The 22,112-nt window shown below is 43.2% G+C and overlaps 2 protein-coding genes across 3 annotated transcripts; both read right to left on the bottom strand.

Annotated features, from left to right (window-relative positions):
• Positions 1-1,016: 1,016 nt before the first annotated feature.
• On the bottom strand, positions 1,017-6,918 carry LOC125306570 (C2 calcium-dependent domain-containing protein 4C). 2 transcript variants are annotated; one of them, XM_048262012.1, is made up of 3 exons: positions 6,759-6,918; positions 4,326-5,643; positions 1,017-3,955 (listed from the first exon to the last, which is right to left on the bottom strand). In XM_048262012.1, the coding sequence occupies exon 2, from the start codon at positions 5,620-5,622 to the stop codon at positions 4,336-4,338; it is 1,287 nt and encodes a 428-aa protein (XP_048117969.1). In that variant the 5' UTR covers positions 5,623-5,643; positions 6,759-6,918; the 3' UTR covers positions 1,017-3,955; positions 4,326-4,335. The 2 variants fall into 2 exon arrangements, with proteins under 2 accessions (XP_048117969.1, XP_048117963.1); XM_048262006.1 differs by lacking the exon at positions 1,017-3,955 and having other exon boundaries at positions 4,231-5,643.
• A 5,107-nt stretch (positions 6,919-12,025) lies between these two features.
• LOC125306619 (ubiquitin-conjugating enzyme E2 R2-like) lies at positions 12,026-21,581 on the bottom strand. The gene is made up of 5 exons (XM_048262090.1): positions 20,783-21,581; positions 19,253-19,339; positions 18,023-18,120; positions 14,784-14,918; positions 12,026-14,344 (listed from the first exon to the last, which is right to left on the bottom strand). Exons 1-5 carry the CDS (start codon positions 20,966-20,968, stop codon positions 14,131-14,133), a joined length of 720 nt encoding a protein of 239 aa, XP_048118047.1. The 5' UTR covers positions 20,969-21,581; the 3' UTR covers positions 12,026-14,130.
• Positions 21,582-22,112: the final 531 nt, after the last annotated feature.

Here is a 22,112-nt window from a genome sequence, read left to right as displayed (position 1 = left end):
CTACTGTACAAGCTTAAGTAGGTAGCTTGACAAGGGGAAAGAGAGAATGTGTGTTTGAAGAGTAGTGAAGGAAAAGAGGGAAGAGAGACGAGAGGATCGAGGGATTACAATAGAACAAGCAGAAGAAAGAGAGATGCGGTAGGGAGAGGATAAGAAGGAGATGGGGATGGCAAGACACCAGAGGAGAGAGAGATGAAGGGTTAGCAAGCACACAGCACACCGTGTTATCTATAATAAGTGCACTTAGCACTGGTTGAAAAGGTGAGGCCCACAAAGGGCAGAGCGAGCGAGGCAGTGGGAAGGTAAAATAACATAATCACCGTCGATGGCAAGGACGTGACCCTCAGTCAATCGAGGCGCCTCAACCACCACAAGAATGAGAAAGACCATCCGTCATTAACACCATACTTTATTGATTGAGGATGCAAAAAACAGACAAGTCAATAGCGTGTTTCAGTGGGATATGGGTTGTAAAGTTAATGAATACCCTCCCAAAAAAGAAAAGCAGAAAACAACACTTCTTCGACGGCTGATTAAAAAAAACAATACCATCACCAGCTAAAATCAATTTCTTCTGTTTGGAGTGAAAATGACTATCAGAAGGAGTACTCAGCCTTCACAAGACTTCAGGCACATTGGCACAACACATCGTTGCTAATCCAAAAACAGGCACTGTTGAGACCAAAAAAGAAAATCCACTGATAAATGGAAAGGAGGGGAAAAATGAATAAAACAAAATAACCCTATTTACATTTGAAGAGAGCTCTGGACCACGTGGTGTCTCTACTGGTGGGTGATCTGGGGAAGAGAACTGCATCAAGTACATTGGATAGGCACTTCATTTCTGATGACCTGCCTAGATTTGGCACTCTCTCTCTCTCACACACACACACACACACACACACACCATTCTCATTGGCGGTATGGATATTGAAATTAATCTGATTAATCTATAGCCTCGTCTCCCTCTCCTCAACTAAACGTCACCCCCACCAGACCCCAACCACTTTGCACTCCCACGCACTCCAATCAGCCAACCATGGAGACATTCGCCCACTCTCCACCTACACAGACCCCTTTCTCCCTTCCCAAACACAGGCTATTTAACCTTTTTATCTCCCCCAGTCAACCCCCTCTCTCCCTATCCAAACCACAGACAGGGAGTTGCCCCTTCCACATACTCAACCACACCACACCACACCACACCACACCCCCACCTCCAAACAATAGACATGGTCTTTTCCCTCACATTCAGTGAAGAAGCCGTTTCCATTTGTCTTTCAAACACAGAGCTCCTCTTGGCCCTCAGTCTGTACCAGACAACATACTCAACCCTAACCCACCCACAACCTACACCGCAGCCGAGACCATAGACAGGACTTTTTCCGTAACATCCAACGAGGAAGCCAATTCAATCTTTCATTTTTGAATGCAACTCTCTCTCTCTCTTGCCAGGCAACCCCCCTCTCCCCAGGCTGGTGCTAATTGCGGGCTTTTAGGGTGGAGGGGATGGGGCAGAGGGGCTCTCTGCTCTCTCTCCTCGCTGGCCACCTCAGGGGCATTTAATACCTGCACTTTGTCTCTTTTAAATAAGCACTATAAATAGGAGCGGGATGAGCCTTAATCAATGCACCAGGAAACCATGAACAACAGCCCTGGTTGACCACACACTACTCCTGTGTGTGTGTGTGTGTGTGTGTGTGTGTGTGAGAGAGAGAGAGAGCATTTCTAATTGTGTTTCTAATCTTGTCTGCAGTGAAAGCTGCTGACCAGTCTGAAGTGTGTGTGCACACAGGGTCAGTGGGGGAGCAAGGATTGATTGCACACTGAAACACCCACAAGCCCTGACTGAGCAGCGAATGGCACAGGGCCAAAATAATTCACCATTATCACCATCTCCTAACACTACCACCTCCACAAACCCCATGCCCTCCACCCAAACACATACACACACACACACACGTATCTCATCATACTTGTCTCTAGGAGAAAAGATCTCTTCTGCTTGCTGGCACTGTTGAATGTTTATCACTGAAAGTCAGAGGGTTGCCTGCACTAATACAAAAGCTACCTTCCCAATCCCTTTAGGCATTTAACAGTGATGTGGGAGGGGAGCAACTATGTGACTCCATTTTAAGAAGCCTCTTTTATATCCATTGAGTGACTTCTTCAGGTATTAAATGTGCACTTAAAGCAATTTCCTTTTTCCAGAATGAAAATGCTTAAGTCATCAGGGCACAGTGAATCATTAAGCTTAACTGTAATTCTTCACTGTAACAATATCTTGAATTCCATAATTAAAGCAATCATTCATCTGAATAACAGCAGGAACACTGTACAAAGGTCACATTTGGCGGCATTTTATCACAATGGTATGAGCTTAGAATCATAGCCTACAGGAAGACCTGTCATTTTTTGTGGTAACAAATGCCATCACAATGCTAGGAATTTGTGCTTCGTCAAAGAACCAATCACAACATAGTTGGCTACTTGACAAAAAAAGGGGGGAAACCTGGTTCTACATGGAAACATCTTTGTTTTCCCTTTGACTTTTGCTAGCAACTCACAATGTCAAAATTAACTACCACGTTTGTGCCCATAACTTACACCAGCTAAGATAATGTAGATGTACATAATCACCTGCCCTACTGCCAGAGGTAGGCCTAATTAATGAGGAAAATATAACAAAATCATTGGGCTTTTAATTAATGTGCTTCAGAACTCTCATTTGTTTGACATTGACATTCCTTCCAAACTTTGTGAGAGGTGAGGCCAGGAAATGTGCAGCTGAACCAATATCGCTGGAGATCTAATAGAGAAGGTATTAGAACCCAGTGATGTAGCACAAAGATGTTTAGAAAACGAGAAGACCACGTGACGGCAACGTACAGCAGAATCACCATGAGCCTTGTGAACCAACACATACTATTAAACACACACAAACAACACACACACGCACACACACACATACGTGTAAAAACACACATGCATTCTAATGCCCACACACACGTGCATATAATTAAGTACAACATTTTAGTCCATCAGTCAATGTGCCTAGACTTACGTCGATACATTACGTGTTTCATACAGCTTACAGAAACACAGGAATACAAAATTTAACAAACTTTTGCTACAGACTAATATAATATAATATAATACAATATAATATAATATGATATAGTATAATAGAATCAATTATAACATTTCTTTGTCTATAAATACACAAAAAGATTGACAAAATACTCATTTTTAACTGAATGTGACAATGTGAAGGCTACAAAGAGAGGAGGAGAGTTGGGGAGAGGGGCTGGAGACGGCAGAATCTGGCTACACAGTGATACTAAAGTGCCGCTTATTTTTTTCGTTTCTCGAGTTAGCTGCTGAAACCAGTGAAGCACGCATCTGCATGAGGGACTGTGGGGCTTCAAAGTCCTCTTTTTCTATCCCCACAAAAAACTGCATCAAAAACACGGTTTTCAGTCCGTTCAGGGAAACAGCTGCCTTTTTCTGCATTCAGCGATTCCCTGAATGAGATGTAGGGAACACAGAAGCAATAATCATGCGCAGAGGGGAGGGGAAGAGCTACAGAGTGGAAAGAAGAAAGAGATGTGGGAGAGAGGGGATCAGAGATAAGGAGAGAGAGAGAGAGAGAGAGAGAGAGAGAGAGAAAGGAAGAGAGAGACTGTGTGAAAGAGAAAGGAGAGTGGAGGAGTTAAAAGTATGGTCATTCTTTCTCCAAGTTCTCGTCCTCTGATGATGCAGGCCCTCCCTCTTTCTCCGTTTCCAAAGTTATCAGAAAAGCCAGATAGGCTCCATGTCCATCAACAGTTCTATAGTTGCCCACAAACATGGCTCACGTTTTGTGCAGCCTGCAGCTCTCCCCCTGGACATCAGACAAAAGCTGCTGCTGTGATCTCTGATCTGGCCGTTCAGCTGCGGCGCTCAGATGAAAAGGCTGCAGGCGATTATCAGAAAAGTGCCGTAGCATCATTAAAAGATCAAATAAAATCAAAGCAGCCCTCAATATGCTGTGTCTCTCTCTTTCTTACACACACACACACACACACACACACAACACACACACACACAACACACACACACACACACACACACACAGACAGACACACACACTCACACACACACTCACACAAAGAGGAACAAACACACACAGGTTCATGACACCACACCTTACACACATCATGGCACAAGTTAGTCGTCCTCTTTTCTCTATCTCCTCTCTCTCTCTCTCTCTCTCTCTCTCTCTCTCTCTCTCTCTCTGACCCTCTCTCTTTGTTGGGCTTTCCTGGTGGTGGTGGCATTCTCACATTAAAACCCTTAGAGCCCGGCCAGCAGCTCCCTGAGTGGAACGGTGCGCTCGCCCAGCAGGACGTCCCTCTTGAGGCTGGTGCCCTTGTTGACCACCTTCATCTTGATGGCCAGGCTCTTGACCTGGCTGACAGGCAGTGCATCGAAGAAGAAGTCTTCGTTGAAGACTGGGTTGCGGCTGTTCTTGATGATGGTGCTGCGCTGCTTCTGCAGCTTGCCCGGTTGCAGGTAGAGTGTCACACAGCAGTTGATGCTCTTGGCGTCCACGTGCTGGTCGTACAGGTCCTCGGCCGCCAGTAAACGCACCCGCAGACGAGCCGCCTCCACGTCGTAGTCCGTGCAGAGCCGCAGCGCGCCGCCCTTGTGAAGGTTGACCGTGTGCTGGGTCAGCCGCTCGGAGGTCCCGCCACCGGCCCTGCGGGCGCCGAAGGCAGGCGAGGGCGGGCAGCGGAAGCGTCTCGGAACGTTTGGGCTGGTCTCCACGGAGCTGCACTCGTCAGTGGAGAGCGAGCTGTGGCGGGCGACAGCGCGCTTGGCACGCACCACCTTGGCTGTGGCGTCCTGCGTGAACATCTTTAGGAGCGAGGCAGAGCGCGAGAGCAGCGGCGAGTTGAACGGCGAGGAGTCGGCCGACGAGCAAGTGTCGCTCTCGCCGCCGCTGAAGTAGCGGTACGGGTTGTGGCCGTGGCCGCCCGGCCCGCCGCAGTCGCTGGGGTTGAGGTGCGTGGCGCCCTGGCCCGTGGAGCGCCGCTGCGTGTTGGGCGATGTGAGCGGGCTGGTGGGGTCGCTGTGGAAGAGTGACTCCTTGCGCCGCGTGTGCGGGCTCTCCATCAGCGTGGTGAAGCCATAGGAGGTCTGGGCCTTGGGCACGTAGGGCAGAGACATGGCCGTCTGGGAATGGGGGTCCGCGTTAGTGGTCAGGTCACCATTGTCGGTCGACGCCAGCTCGTCAGCGCTCTCCACCTGAATGATGTGGCGGTTGGCTGCCTTCAGGAGGTTCTTGGTGTCTCCAGCGAGCCGGTTGAGGAGGCGCGGGCTCCGCGGGCTCCCCTTGGGCGTCTTGCTGCAGATGACCTGCTCCGAGATGGAGGGCCGCAGCCCGGGATTGCGCGGCTGCGGCTCAGGGGTCTCGGCCTCGGGTGGGCAGCACACCAGCTTGGGTGGGATGAAGAAGTCCGGGATCTTGTCCGGCGTCAGCACATTGCTGTACGGTGTTGCCGGCTTCTCCTGCCGCTCAGCAGCTGACTGCAACTGCCGGCTCTCCACCGAGCCACGTATCTTCTCCAGCAGCCACATGGGATTCAGTGCCTTGGAGACCTGAGGGGGCCCAGACACATCGATCAGCTCATTGATTAATTACATCAATTAATTAGGACCTCTGTGTTCTCTTAGGGTCAGCCTGACAGTTGCCCAGGAAACATAATCAGCTGCTATAGCAACACAAAGAAGGGTGGAGTTTCTTAAAATCTTTTAAAAGCTAATTGATTTATCCTTAGATTGGATTCAACCTGCACCATGTTGGACGGTTTTAATCATATTTTCAATATTGGTTTGATACTCTCTTCTGTGCTAAGGAGGAGCAACTGAAATGAATCAATATAGGATCGAATAGGTAGTTTTAAAATGGATTTTACTATGCACCTTGCAGACTACAGACTATTTTTATCTGCAGGAAGACTAGAGCAGTTAACATTTTCAATTTCACCATGATAAATTTATTAGGACAAGGAAGTTCAGCTTCACCAACATATTTGCATATACCTCGGGCGTTTTCATTTTACTACTAGTGGGAATGATGACACGTTTATTATACATCAAACCAATGTCTCCTCATAAGATTTCAGAGGCAAAATCAACCAAACACACGAGAAAAATATTAAGAATTAGGCGGTTGTTGATCTTCAAATCTGTAAAGTTTTCATTTACTTATTTCGCGAAAAAAGGGTTGATTTCGGTAGCACACTCGCCAACCTCCTGTTTTCCACTGTTTTCAGAACACATTCGGCGCAGTATTTGCCATGGGAGTGGACGGAGACCGGAGGTTACATAAACAGTTTAACCACTAGTTCATTACATTCACAGTCATTCACAGGAAATAATCCCTGTACCTCTCAGAGAAGCTAAAACCTCTTTATAAAAGCCCGAACTTCTAGCCACAATAGGAATGTAAAAATACATTCTTAGGGTCGTTATAAAATAGCCTATGCAGAAAGCAGAAAACAAAACAAAAGAAAACCAAAGTTCACAATTAACCTTTCATCAATTACAAATTGTACGAAACAGTATAAAAAATGATGCAGTACTAAAATTGAAGACTATAGATCATTCTGCATTGGTTTCATGTAAACTAGTTAACCATACATTGCAAAAGTTCTCGTAAAGCACTGTTTTTCCAATGAGTGCACCTGTTGAGTTGTCAACGCTAAACTTACTGTAGAGCAGAAATCGCCTTAGGTCCACACAGAAAACCACCAGATTTCGCATGAATTTTTGTGCGTAGTCTCTTCACCGTGTCACCACCTCTCCTCTATTGCTTTAGTCTTAGACAGGAACGCGACGGTGGTCGGAGGAGAAAACCTACTTGGCGTTTATATCCCTAGCCCCCCGCGCGCCGTGTTTACTTAAGGCAGCCAATGAGAGACTGCTGAGGCTCGTGCGCATCCCCACAATTAATTAGGTTTTTTTTTTGCGTCCACTATGAAAAAGGAAACATTAAAGTTTGTATGTTGAACTATTTAACTACTGTTTTAAATCTAACTGCAAAGAAAAAACAGTGACATTAAATATGTACCAACTTTAAAGACAATAGCCATTCGCTGGCGCACTCCAGTGTGCTGACAGGACCCTTCTATCAAGTCCCATGTCTTTAAATGCATGATTAATATTTTGACAACTATCAACTTGCCTTGTCTTTTTTCCTGCTTAACAGATATCACGAATGCGCTCTGATCTGTGCATGACTGTAGACTAACTCAGATTTAATAGTTGGTATCCGTGGAAACGTGAAATAGGCTGCAACGCAGTGACTTTGCTCAGAAGCCGAAAAGTCTGGTCAAGTCTGAATAATAATAATAATATAAAACTCGCGACTCTGTATGCAGACAATAAGCTTAAGTTTATGAGGGGAGCGGCAATGACATAATTGTATATGTAAATATATATCTCATTTTCAGTAGCCTATTGCTCACACACGAAGAAAGCAATCACCTCCCTCTTGGCAAATTTGCCCCATCATCACAAATATTTGCCTTAGCATAGCCTGATCAAATACACTAGCCTACCTGTTGTCTCTGTGAAATTGAGCCTACTGGATCTGTTATGAACTAAGCATCATGTTCACCTCATTTGGGAAACCATTTTTCCTGGATCTAGTTTATGGTTACGACTGCTCGCTAGCTCCCCTCTCTCTCACACACTGTGCATAACATTAAAATGCAATTAAGTAATTGCCTAGAGAGAAGCGCACATTACTGCAGTTAGAATGGCCTGATGAACACATATTTTCTAATTTCCCAGGTTGCCAACGTGAACACCTTCAGGGAACGCATCAAATTTCACTGCGGTAAGTTTCTTCTGACATAGGTATTGTTTGTGTGTATTAGCTATACATGTGTCTGAATGCACCTTTTAAGTTGATGTTTATGTTTCTATCTTCAGAGAGTTTTTGCTTAAACAATAAAAAATAAACATTACAATAGCATTAAACATTAAGTTGATGTTTATGTTTCTATCTTAGAGTTTTTGTTTAAACAAAAAAAAATAAACATTACAGTAGCAAAAAAAAAGAAAGAAAGAAGAAAGAATAGGAAATTCAAATACATTGTTGATGTGTCTCAACACGCCACAACAACAATAAAAACAAGTCTTCATAATAACAATAACCATAGTATAACTGTAAAGAGAATTAAGTAATGCTAATTATGCTAGAATAGAGAACATAGGTAAAACATTCCACCAATGAGGAATCACAGAAGAAAAGAGTCTTGACTGTGACCTTTTAGTATTAATGGAAGGCCAACACAGCAGACACTCATGAGAGGACCGCAGTAATCGAGATGGGGATAAAAGCTCACTACACATGCAGGTAGGCCTGCTAACATTGTGTTGCAATAGTCCAGTTGGGGGAATTGTGGCACATACTGCATGAGATAGGGTCTGATCTTGTGACAAGATGGATGATGATATGTTAGGAAATATCTGGATTGGCTGGGAATAAAAGAAACTCAGTTTGACACTGAGCTGAGGGTGTCAATTTTTCATGCAAACCGAATTATCCCTGAGAATATATTTTAATAAATAAATTCACTAAAAAATATAAATTGGTATTTGAGTCAAACGTCATTCATTTCCGTAAGGTTCTGGGCCCACGGTTTCTTTTGACTGACAGCTTCTGACATAAACACAATAAAGTTTCAGAGTAAAAGTGCTCTGATAACTTTTAATAAATCGACAGCACCAGTGGTACTTTATTTAACTGACTTTAATTAAAGACGAGGTCAGCAATCGTATGTGATTTCAAGCCCATGACATTTGTCCATGACAAGCCCATGCTACAGTAGCTGCTCATCCCATGAGTACACTAAAAAAACCTGTCTCATAGGCAGCCCAGCCTCTCAAAACCAGAAACAATCAAATTGGGGGCAGCCTGTCCCCCAAACAAAAGCTGAACACTGTGTGGAGTTTCTCTGGGAATACTGTAGAGAGTGTTGAGCTACCATCTGGTGTGTTTTGGTTGGCCCTTGTTTAAAATATAATGTATGTTGTTTTGGACAAGAGCATCTGCTAAGACATTTCAATATAAATATAAACAAATGCCACATCATACACAATCGCTGACTGCACCTTTAAGCAAGTAACTCAAGTAGTTTATATCCTTATTCGGAGGGTCCAGTGGTTGCAGGGGAGTCATCAGTTACTGACTGAAGTATTCAGGGCAAGTTTGGCTGGTGAGACTTTGGCAAGCATGAGGCCTCCCACTAATGGGTAAACCAAAGTCAACTTACACTCGTTGCAAAATGAAAGCTCCTGAGGTGGTCCATTTGTTATTGTATGTTATGCAGGGAGGTGTAACTATAAATAACCTAGATTGCACACTGACAGCTCCCATTGGCTGTCAATACCTGTTGCGTCATGTTAGGACAACTAGGCCCTCTTGATCGGAAAGATTGCCATGAAGGCTGTGACACAGCAACAATGAATCCAAAATAACTTATAAAACAAAGTCAGCCCAAATCCAACGGTACGCTTACGAACTGCACCTTTCATGGAATCGCACAATGCGGTGAGGAAGAGGAGATGTAAAGAGAGCCGAGAGCTGAGAACCGAGAGCCTACCGCCGTCTCCACGGCAACGTAGCATCAGTTTTTTTTTCCTCTGACATTTGGCAACAAGTTATTTTCTCCCTCATGTCTGCTGTTCATCCTCCTTACAGATAAGCTACAAACAGAGGCCTGCACGTGTGTCACTGACATACCAAATCTAGGATAATTCCTCTTGGCCGACAGACATCACGGCTCACCAGTTCTAGAATGACCTACACTGGGCCTACCGGTAGGCCGACATCTAGACAGCGAGGCCATCTCTGAGGGATGAGAGGCCAAGAGGTTGATGTGTAAGGGCGTACACAACTGGGAGAGTTAAACACAAACTGAACTCTACAAAACACTCCATTATCCTTGAAAACACAGGTCAGATAGAGAGAGGAAGAGCAGGTAAGGTCAGGTCTCCAGAGCATTCTGAGAGGGTGGAACTAACACTGTTCACCAGAAAAACTGATAGAAACCCAGTTTTCCACCACAATCACAGGTCTATCCTCCTAAACAAAGACATCTCTTAAGCTGCTGGCCATGTCTCGTTTGTCAGAGCACTTATGCACTTAAATTGTTGTTCTTTTACATGACATTTGCTTGTGGCTAATAGGGTAGTCCTAGGGGTTTATATATGTTTTACTATCTAAACTGAGACATGCACCAACACAAACTCCTTGAAGGCTACTGTCAGGTTTAGTCTACTTCGTATCTGATTCTGATTCTAATTATTAAGTATACCCTTTTGATCCTGTGAGGCAATCCGTGAATTAGTGAAACACACTCAGCACACAGTGAACACACAGTAAGGTGAAGCACACACTAATCCCGGCGCAGTGAGCTGCCTGCAACAACAGCGGCGTTCGGGGAGCAGTGAGGGGTTAGGTCAAGGGCACTTCAGCCGTGCCTACTGGTCGGGGTTCGAACCGGCAACCCTCCGTTTAAGTCCGAAGCGCTAACCAGTAGGCCAAGGCTGCCCCCTAATTATTTGTCTGTTGTAGCCTATAAGAACAGTGTCATGTAGCCTAACGCTTCAGTCGTACAGGCTTTTTTTGCCTATTCTTCATCGGACTGTCGCTTAGACTTCAGGAAATCGATTGTAAAACTCAGATTTAGTCTACCCTATTTTATGGTCATGGAATGTGTTCTGGATAGGAAAAATACCTGGCAGTGATGTTACAATGGCTAGACTACTAGGCCATGCCATTCTTAATGGTCTCCGGCCATAATTGCCTGCACTAAATTAAATGACCTGTCCGCGGTGTCCATAGGTTTGTTTGCACGTCTGCGAGTGTAGAAGGCCACAAAGGTAGACTGCTGTGCTGTTGATCTAACTCTAACATTTGGAAACAATGTTACTATGAACTGCAAACTAAAGGCGCTTTTATGAGCAAAGTTTTCACTCAGATATGATAGGATGAAAGGCTTTGGCTTAAAATAAGTGATTGCATTGCCCATTGTAGCCTGTGTGAGACAAGAGAATGAAGACGTGTACACGGAGACAGTTAGTCTCCCTACCGAAACATCCTTTTCAAGTGTCCTTTATGTGTTGTAGGCCTATAGGCCTACGGACTTTTCAACAGGTGGTGTTGAGCCATCTGTCATCATGTCTGTAGAACTGTGCTCTTGAAGAGACCGTAAACAACTTTGGCTCTAGTCTGCAGGAGACCTCATCACTGAGACACTACTGCTCTCTGCTGGTGGTGATAATATAGAAGTAGGTCGATTTGTATTGAGGTGAACCTACCTACAGTACCACTGACCAATCCAAGTCTACATGGCATCTACGGTCAGCTGCTGTTGCCAGGGTTGAAAAAAAGACACACCAGTAATAAAGACATGGATAAAATAATATTTAACTTCAGTTACACATCAATAGATGAATTGTGATATTTCAGTTACACATGAAAAACTTAAAATGCTGTGAATGCCTAAAAACCTACAAAAATACCCTACTTTTAAAACAAGAATCAACAATTCATTACCAAATCCAAGGAAAATTTCAAAGCTTTGTATCAAACTTGAATCCATCCACAAGGCCAATCAACCAAGTAGTCAGAATCAGAAATGAACGTGAATGGGAGTAGAGCCCAAGGTGAGTTACACACAGGAATCTGCGAGTACATGCGCGCACACACACAGGCAGTGAGCACACTAGGAGCACACCATGCAGGGGTGCAGATGAGAGTCCACACACACCCTTTGAGCAGTGGGCAGACACCAGGGACCCATTGCCCAGGGAGCAGGGCGGGGTTAGCTGGCTTGGGTGTGTCCCCCATGTTTTCTCTATTCTAGAAATATGAAAATGGCAAACCTCTTAGTCACAAGGGCCCATCAAGGCTTCATGATACACTACACTGCCTGAGGGTAAGAAGTCAAAACGGCAAGAAAAGCATTTTCTAATAAAGTTCTTTATTTCCATTTGCATTTAAATAGACCAACAAACCATTAAAAAACAAGAAAAAAATAAAATAAAATAAAACTTATAGATTGGTAAGTAAAAGGAGTGCCCATAACTTCCACGTGCGCTTGAACAAGAGTGTGAGAAGCTGTAAACCTTAAAAGTGATGACTAAAGAGCCCAGGGGCCATGACAGTATTTTTTTAAAGCATACACGTTTTGTTGTTGCTGCTGTCTTTGTGTTTTGTTGGGAGTGTCCTGAGTTGAAAAACACAAGTTCGATCCAAACAGGGAACAGGTCACACCAGTCTCTCTGTTGCTAAGAAGAGGGAGAGGAGGTAGGGTAGAGACACAGCTTGCTCTCACAGAGTAAGGTCAACCCACTCTCCAGTATCGTTGAATTCAACGTGAAAAGGAAAAGGACATTAGGAGTGTCAGCATTTCAGCTCTTAACACTCTCAAACATCTTTAAAAAACTAAAAAAAAAAAAAAAAAAAAAAAAAAAAAAAACAAGTACATTGTCCATGGTTCTTGGGTGGGATACAAGCACCCCTCACCCAGCATCTGATCTGAAAGAGTAGCAGGGAGAGGAAAAGTTGATGCCATCAGTGACTCAATACCATACACAATCGCTTGAGAATAAAGATTCAGGAAACGCACCCAATCCATCGCTAGCACCAGCTCCTAGCATGAAACCTACACACACGCACACATTAAATAAATTCTCATTACGATAAAAACACAATATGGGTACATAATTTGTGTATAAATCCATTTTAAACTGGAATTCAATCAAATCGATAAAATCATTTCCTCCAAGTTTGTTTCCCCCTATTTGTCCATCTATCATTTAGAGATGCCCGTCCGACACCCACGAATCAGGCAAACAAAACAAGCACACTAATATACGAAGAGTAACAATGGCGACAGCAAAACATGAACCATGATCTCCACCACACAAAAAAAAAATGGAAAAATGAAATGGAAAACATCAAACCCAACCTTGCCAGTGGCTTAAGCTATGGTTCCTTTTTGAAGTCTGAAGCTGAATGATGTGGTAGTGTCATGTCAAGACCCCTTCCGACTCAGGACAACACTCCTGCATGAAACGGATCTATTCTTTCATGTGTGGTGGGTGGTAGGAAACACACACACACACACACACACACACACACACACACACATTGATAGCACTCTGCTCTGAAAAAATGTCCTTTTGTATTGTTTCACCCCACTACAGTTGAGGCCATTTCAGCAAATTGATGGGGTTTGTCCTTTCTGACTGGAGGGGCATTAGGGGAGCATGGGGATGTAGTGTTCCCAGCAGACTCCAGATGATTCACACTTTTCCACTCTCACACTCGCTCTTTCTGAGAGAGGCTCTCCAAAGGCCAGAGGTACACTTTCCTTTCCTTCACCTTACGCTGGCCTTCTGCTTGCTTATGCAGTTTGTGGTCATCCTGTGGTTTACCTAGATAGGATGCTCCCAGATAATTCTGGTAATATGGGTTTGTTCTGGTGAACGCAAAAGAAGCACTCTGACCTGCAGCGCCTCAGCAGTGAAAGGTAAACACACACACACACAAACGTGGGAAGAGTGGGGGGCGCAAAAGGGCATATCAACACAGGCCAGAGAACACGCAGCATGGAAAACCCTGGAAGGAGGGACAAAAACCAAGAGGAAGGGATGAATAATGGGATGCCACTTCATCGTCTAAAAAAGATGAGAAAAAAAATAACAGGAAGAGGAAAAGATCATAAACAAAAAAGGAATAATATTAGAAATAAACTCTAGAAATTTCTGTAGTCCATTTCAACATCTGTCTGTCCACAGCAGGAGGGGGACAGAGGGGGGGTTGCATGCTTGTCTGTGTGCAACAGGTTGTGTATGTGTGTGTGTGTGTGTGTATGCATGTTGGCATTAGTATCTGTGGTAGAAGTCCATGAGTGTGTATACGGGTGGGACGGGAGGCAGGGGGCGTTTGTGTGTGTGTGTGTGTGTGTGCGCTTATGAGATGTTGCAGTTAAGTGTGTGTGTGTGTTTTTTTTAGGAGGGGTTAGGGGGGTGGGGGTGGATGAAAGACGAGCCGGTGAGTTGTCATGACTCCTCGTTGCCGGAGTCGTCCTCGGCATAGCAGCAGTCATCCTCGTCCTCTTCCTCGAGGTCGTCATCGTCATAATAATCATCGTAAAGGAGGTCGGAACCCTCGTCGGGGGCGGGGGCTCGCGTGCGTATGCAGTACTCTGCCAACGTGGTGGGTACCTTCACACCGTCGCGGTCAGCGTCAGCCTTGGTGGCCAACACCTGTTTCCTGTGGACACAGACAGAGGGAAGAGCATGGTTAGCTTCATCTAACCCCTGTCTATATGTATGGTAATTAAACGCAAAGCAAAAGTGCATATAGAACATAATGGCCACCAATACAGGTTACTGAGTCTGTGGTGGCTTTTCAACATGAGGTCTAGAATTTTCACCAAATTTTTGAAACTTGGATCTTCACTTCAGAAACTTGTTAGAAGAAGTCTCTTATGTGTACCTCAAGTCTTTACACAGCATGTTGACTAGTTCACTATTTTGGAAAAAGAGCAGCCACCCTCATTGTATGCCAATGATTACAGTATTTATTAGCGTAATCACAATGTGGTATAGGAAGAGAACAATAAAGCTCCACATTCAGCAGTTTTACAAGTATTTTAACATTTTGTGTTTTAGTCCATAGTACTTTGTTGCCTGTGTGTGTTCGTTCTCACCTGATGATTTCGCCGTACTCACGCTCCTTGCCCTTGCTGTCCCTCCATTTGCGGTACATTACAGAGGCGTCCACGTTGGCCGGGGAGAACGTGTTGGGTTCGTTCAGCAGAGAGATCACACTCAGCAGGATGGTCCTGGGGGGTTAGAACTTCATCAGCACTTAGTGTGGATGCACAACTCCATACACTATTAGACAGGAGAATGTTTAATAGCATTTCCCAAATACAAAGGGGGGGGAAAGTCCAGTGAGCACCTCACAAGGTGTGCGTTTACCATCATCAAACAAATATGTATCTCACCACAGCAAGCTCATAGCTCTATATGCATTTCATGTGTGTGTAGGGCAGACTGTCCTGAATCTGGCAATATCATTGCCATGGTGGAGGGATTCTCTGGGGCTGAGCAATTTAGACATATGTGGTGTGCGCCTTACATAAATAAATGGCATTTTTTATTTAGTGATTAAAAATGACCTTTCTGCGCTCCATATCTGACACGAACTGATCTGAGCTGACTTGACCCGAGTTTACGTGTTAGCCTGGCCTGTGTGTGCCTATGGTGTCTGCACTCATGATTCTCTACAACTTTTTACTGCATTGCCATGAACAAAAAAAAAAAAGGCAAAAAAGGTGTTTCTTTGTCGAACAAACTGGGATGCAATGTGAGCCTTGAATTGGATGCAGGAATTTGCTAGGATCTCAAAACCGGATTATGAACATGCTTTGCCACAAAAACAGACAAAAACGTGAGGCAAGTCAAGCTATATGAAGTTATTATTTTGCTGTCACTTCGTCTGTTTTATAACCCAGAAGGACTCGGTATCAAATGATAGCTCTGTGTCTCCTCTTTCATCTGACATGTGTGGCATATCTATCCGATCACAGGTCTGCGAGTAATTCAAACGAGAGTAATGGGTGTGTAGCGTTGGTTTTTGTACATGACGTTATTATTTTGCAGTCACTTCGTCTGTTTTTATAAGCCAGAAGGATCGACATACTTGGTACCAATGGATAGCCCTGTATCTCCTCTTTCATCTGATATGCTTGCCATATCTATGCGTTCACGGGTTCGTGAGTAATTCAAACGAGAGTAATGGGTGCGCAGGTGAACGCAGAGAAGTATAGACTGTAAATATGATGCAATTTGATTTAGTTTCATGATTTTTCTTAATTTTCATACTTTAACGTACAGACAAGTGCGTGGTCTCGTTGGAAAGGCCCACTTCTGCTCTGTTTCATCTCGCTGCGATGAACAGTTGCGGAGCAATGTAACAGAGAAGAAAGGGTGTGTTTTTTGACTCACTTTGCGTCAATCGGGTTCTAAGAAATTCTACCATCTAGTGGTTGGGAGTTATATAGCAACCAACCGCTCAAGCGCTGCCTCGTTTACAACTACCGGAGCCGTCACACATCAAAAGTGGCAATAGTTCTGGACGCCTGGAAGCATAAACTTCTCTCTGAAAGGTTAGGGTGTTTTTGTGAATGTACACAAGTCAAACTTTCATTTAAAAGCATAATTATGTCTGAAGCGCCACTTTTAAGCTTGTCCGTGTTGTCGTTTTTAGGTCAAATGGAGTTTTGAATGGGAATCCTAGCAGCACTATTTTTTGATACATGGTCGCGTCAAAATGTGACAACCAATGAGAAAAATCAGCGAAGAAATGACTTAAGTTGAAAATAAAGAGCGGCCCTTTAATGTCTCTGTGCTTAATTACTGTTTTGGCGAGATCAACTATAAGATTCGATGACAATTACTGGCTTGATATGTGACTGAAGGACTAAAAGCTTTCATACAGGGGAGCCTTCAACAGGTCTTATTCGCACACAACCAAACATCTACTTTGGATCAAACACAATACTTAAAAATTACATTCAAACAGTGAATAAGAACAGGCTTGATGCTGAAAGCAAAGTTCTCACAGAAACATTTTAGTGGTCTTTCAAAAGTTGTCATTAGAACTAAAGCTGAAGCTGTTGAGGGGAGTTCAGGCTACCCTGGACAATCGGGTCAGAGATGCCATGCAGGGAGCGGGGGATGGGAAGGCCACATGTAAAAAGAGCAGAGGGTGAGGGGACTGATGCCAACTTCCTTTTACACTCAGCAGTATGTCGTCAACAGGAAACCATAGTGTGTGCGTGTGTGTGTGTGTGTATGTGTACGTGTACACAGCCAAACACACATAAAATACAGACAGGCACATATGTATTAAAGAGTTCCTATCTCCGCTTTCATCAGTGTCTTTGTGGCAACGGCTTGTTGTTGCTTTGGTATACTGTAGAATACATTGGGATAAGCCTGTCTCTATGGTCAGGGTATCAGAAGAAATTAATAGATGACAGTTACCAGTGTAATATAGGGAGGGACGATTGAAATAGTCATAAACACGATTTATTTATGCTGTGATTAAATCTGACTAAAACCACAATCCGAGATGGGATGGATGGTTTTAGGATAGATTTGCAGGTGGTGTGATGGCAGCAACTTTCAATGCTACTCATACTGATGCACATTGCACAGAAAGCGGTCCTCATTATTTATTTTAAACATAGGCCTCAGAATAACATCACTTCTGTATTTCTGTCTCCTGCCTATCGTCATAAATTAGGCCGCAATGGCGTGAGTGTGACCAGATGCTCTGCGAACTGGCGTGCGGTATTAAACACAGCCATATGCAAATGTACTGTATCTTTATGGGGACAACAGCAGCACTATGTGGGCAAAATATAAATTGAAAGCAATAGTTTCAATTAGCCTATAGCTAAAGGGAGTGATGGGATAATTGGTGTAACCCACTTCAAGTGAATTATGCCTAGACAGACAAACTGTGTCAGGCTGGGTTATTTCACGCACAGAGAAGGGTATGTATCCTCTTATCTAACTCTGGGGTAGACGGCAAATAGTTGGGTTTCCTTTAATCCAGTGCCCTAATGCAAAAGCAACGACATACGTAAAATTAATCTAAAATAGCAGAATATCTAATTATCTAAATAGCAGAATATCTAATTCCATTTTTCTTGTGCAACGCTATTTCATATTTCAGCTTGATGTGAGAATACAGTCACATGAGTTTTCATTTCTGTTTGGATGCCTTCAGTTTGCAGTTTTCCTGAATCACAAGACTTTAAACCTGACCCGTGGTGCTGACAATTGGTATCAAGATGACTGGCCCTATTGTGATGTTTATTTTATAAAAATGTGTGCTGTTTGTTAACTGTAGTTATTTGTGCGCTGTGTTTACCTGACGTTTTGTGTGGGGTTCCATCTCTCAGAGGGCAGCTCTCCGCTCTGGGGGTCGTCCACAGGAGGGTGCAGGATGGAAATGCACACATCACCGTTCTGAAGTGGACACACGCATGTCATTATCACAACAACATTAGAACCCAAACATGGAACAATCACAGGCAACAGCAAAATGTCAAATCACAGTGACTTATCATTTGGCAGAACTGTACACAAAAGAACACTATTCTATGGGGATATAGGTACTAGTCTTTAGTCACAATTTGAAGTACTCAAACATGGACTAATTACAGTCAGAGACAACAAATCAATCAACTATCATGAACTAATCACAGATAATGATCACAGTGGTTCAAAACAGACCCCGTTATCAGATTGGAAAAAAGGCTGCGTGTTCCATCTGCGTGAAAAATAAAGTCCTCACCTAAATCTCAAAACTCAGCTGTTTAACATGTATATCTATTTGAACTTCACACATACTGGTCTTACAACCATGAATGGACACTAACAAACTTGATTTGGTACTGAAGACTGTGCTCGGTTTCTGTGTATCTGTGATTAAAGTAACCATGTTGTAGTCAATGAATGCCATGACAACTTCAAAATTCATCTCTCATTTCCGTTGCCCATTTACTAACTTCAGCTACTGCGAAACAGGACTCTGCAAGTCCATCTTTGTTCAAAAGAACACTCGAGACGTGATAATAATGAGCGATAATGACAGCCCCAAACCACCACACGGCAGACCTGACTAACATGTGGCCCCGGTGACAAAAAATCCCCTGAGGCCCTGTTTGAGTTCTCTGCTTCCTGGCCTGAGCCTTGAGAGGAAGGACTCTCACGTGCGGTGTCTGAAACATGCCAGAACATCACCATCAACCTCCAGTTATCCATGTAGGCCCTTAGGCTCAGTTCCGACACCGCCTACCCCTCCCTTATGCCTATAGTCAGCCCTACTCCCCGCCCTAAAGTAGAGCAGAGTGGTTGCAACACAACTAGAATGGTATCCATTCCTAGAACAAAAACAAACTCCACTGGCTCTAATCCCCAGGCTGTGGCTTAAGGACAAAGACATTTTTTGGTTTGTGGTACTTTTGAGGTCGTCTTCCCTAAATGGAGATTTACTTAACAGGTGGTCTGATTTGGCGAGGACACCGTACAGGGCCATGTCCTTCAAGACACAACAGAAATCATGCGGTCACTAGTGTATGTGCAATGTTGATCTTACCTCATAAATGTTGGGGTGCCACATTTTGGTGAGGAAGCGGAAGGCTGGGGGAGAGTAAGGGTAGTCGATGGGAAACTTGATTCGGGCCTAAAAAGGCAGTGGGGAAAACACAAATATAGCAGTTTGTAACATAAGGCAAACACAGACAGACGAACTTCAGTTTCATTGTCAGGCAAACAAGACAGCTCTACCCTTTCCAGTTAAACCAGCTCCGAGACAAAAACAATTTCATCACAAAACCTTTCAACACCTCCCTGTAGGTAAGTAGTTCCTAAATCTTGACAGCCCACCTCAAATATTTCATAAAGGTCATAAAACCACTGATTGCATCAGTGATCAATGAAATTATTATTATTAATTATTATGATTATTATGATGATGATGATGATGATGATGATGATGATTATTATTATTATTATTATTATTATTATTATTATTAAGTACATACATAGACACAACTGCTCTTTTAAAATACAGTCTCTGCTCTTCAGGGGTCGGGTTCTGGTGCTAAAATGTCTCGCACATGACCTGTCAGGCGGCCCCTGGGGATGGATCGCAGCCCCTGGGAGCTATTCAGGTCTGGGCAAGGAGTCCCAATCTGCCAGGGCCGAGTGTTGACATTACAGAACCTGCCAAGTCCAATGTACGACTAAAAGTAAACAAAGGCGAGATCTGAACTTTCCTCGTTATGACCTACTTTATTCCCTAATCCGGAGGTTACGGCATTCCTGCCTCTGTTCTATTATTGTCCTAGAATTAGTTCATATGTTAGTGACAAAAAAGTTAAGTATTTAACTTGACAAGAGTTTTACCTTATGCATCTAAATTTATTTAGTTTTTTTAGAAAACACAAGTAGATGCCAAGAGAAAAGGTCAATGTGTCCGTTGTGTGGATATTCGCTGAGAGCTATCCGTTTCAGAGGTGTTCCTTTCTTTGAAGTTGCATTTCAAGTACAACAGTATAGGTATAGTATATTTACACGTAGTGTACAAAAAAATGTACATAATTCAGATAGCTGCTAATGTAATTGAATTGATGGCACAACATAAGTAACACATTGTGTCTGTTGGTAAACACTAATAAACAAAGGATCTGACGATATGCTTCCTGGAAGTAGTGTGCTTATTAGCCAATTATTCTTTTGTTGAACACTGCTCTGAGAACTAGGAACAAAGACTGCAGCTAGATAGCGGAAAGCCTATCCAGCTAGCGAAGCATTACCTACATAGTGTTACCTAAGGCTTAGGCGGAAGAAACGTATTTTTTCCAGTTCGAACTAAAGTGGTTAGGTTAAGGCAGGCTATGTCAACACAGGGCTGATATTGTGTCAACCAAGCAACTGGCCACAAAGCCAGCTAACGTTAATTAGAAGCCAGATAGCAAGCTACCTTAGCCTACTATTTATAGCAGGTGAGAACAGCTAGCCACTGGTATCTAAATATAGCGTCTTGGCCCGCTAGCAAGCGGAGGAAAACGAAATGGCCGTTAACATTATATAGATATAAAACAATAAGTTAAATTAATGTTACCTTAAAATATCCCCCCTCATAATGTGTGTTGGGGGGTCCAAAAATGGCTACTTCCCAGTTGTACAAGTCTGCTTCGTCCACCAGTGTTATTTTGAAACCTTCGACTGGTTCCTCTTGAAGACTTTTCATTTCAAGCATTAGTGCCTTTTGCGAGCTCGCAACCTGAGTATGACTGTGTTGAGCCATGTTACAAAGATATTTGGCTGGTTATCTAACTTGGAACCAATTAGATTTAATTGTCAGTACTGTTTAGCTAACGTAGCTAGCAAGCCAGCCAGCCAGCCAGCTATATTTGCTAGCTAACCTAGCTTCTATACAAAACCTTCTTTGTTTGTTTGGAGTTCTCGTTTCGGTATAATACGAGCCAAGAAGGTATAGCTCGGAAAAAAATACACTACGCCGTGTCTCACAAATTGTCGCTGGTAGTCAAAAAGTCAGTCAAGAGTTGTTGAACAAAGGGCAATTACTTGGCCTGATGTCCATGAAAATAACAAGCTAAAACAACCAATGATCACCCGTAGGATAATTAGCTAGGCTAACAAATATCGACACGATTACTTTTCTGAGTCGAACAGAGCTAGCCAAGCTAGCTACAAAGCAAATAAATGTCTACGTTTTAACACTAAACCACTAGTAATGGACGTGCCGAGATTAACCGATATCTTTATAACACAACTAGCCAATCCTCTACGTTACGCGTAAAATAACAGAGAATAAAAACGACCAACTACTCGCGTTGAGTGATTAGAGACATCTGAACCGACGCAACTGTGTTGGCTTGGTGTATTATGAGTGTTTTCTCTCTTCGCTACTGGTCAATAAAGAGCGCCTTGAACACTGGGAAATGAAGTTCATTCAAACATACGTTTCCTCCTTTTGTTTAGGAACTGTTGTGTTGGAAATATAACACGCTTAAATATCACCAAAGCAAACATTTTATTTATTGTTATCATGATTTTTTATTTGTTTGCTTTGGTACTGTATATTTTCCCGTTTGTTTCTTATATTGAGTTAAGTTTGTCCTTTTATTTATTTATTTATTTATTATTATTACTATTGTTTGGTTTCTTGTTTGTCTGTAAATCACTTTGTGTTCTGTGCTTGAAAAGTGCTATGTAAATAAATTGCTATTATTATTATTATTATTATTATATTACTTAGGAGACACTGGTGTTTACAATATTTAAAGAATAGTACACTTTCAATAGTTAGTCTAACATTTTGTGTGTCTTTTTGTCAGTTAGTCTGTTCACACACTGATTTTTTTGTTTTTATATGCGAATGACACTAACCAAGCTCTAAATTAACTTAATGTAGGCTATTGATTGCC

This window comes from Alosa alosa, chromosome 1 (genome assembly GCF_017589495.1).
Source record: "Alosa alosa isolate M-15738 ecotype Scorff River chromosome 1, AALO_Geno_1.1, whole genome shotgun sequence".
NCBI lineage: Eukaryota > Metazoa > Chordata > Actinopteri > Clupeiformes > Clupeidae > Alosa > Alosa alosa.
The sequence above is the reverse complement of the archived record's forward strand: the minus strand, read 5'-3'. Positions and strand labels throughout refer to the sequence as shown.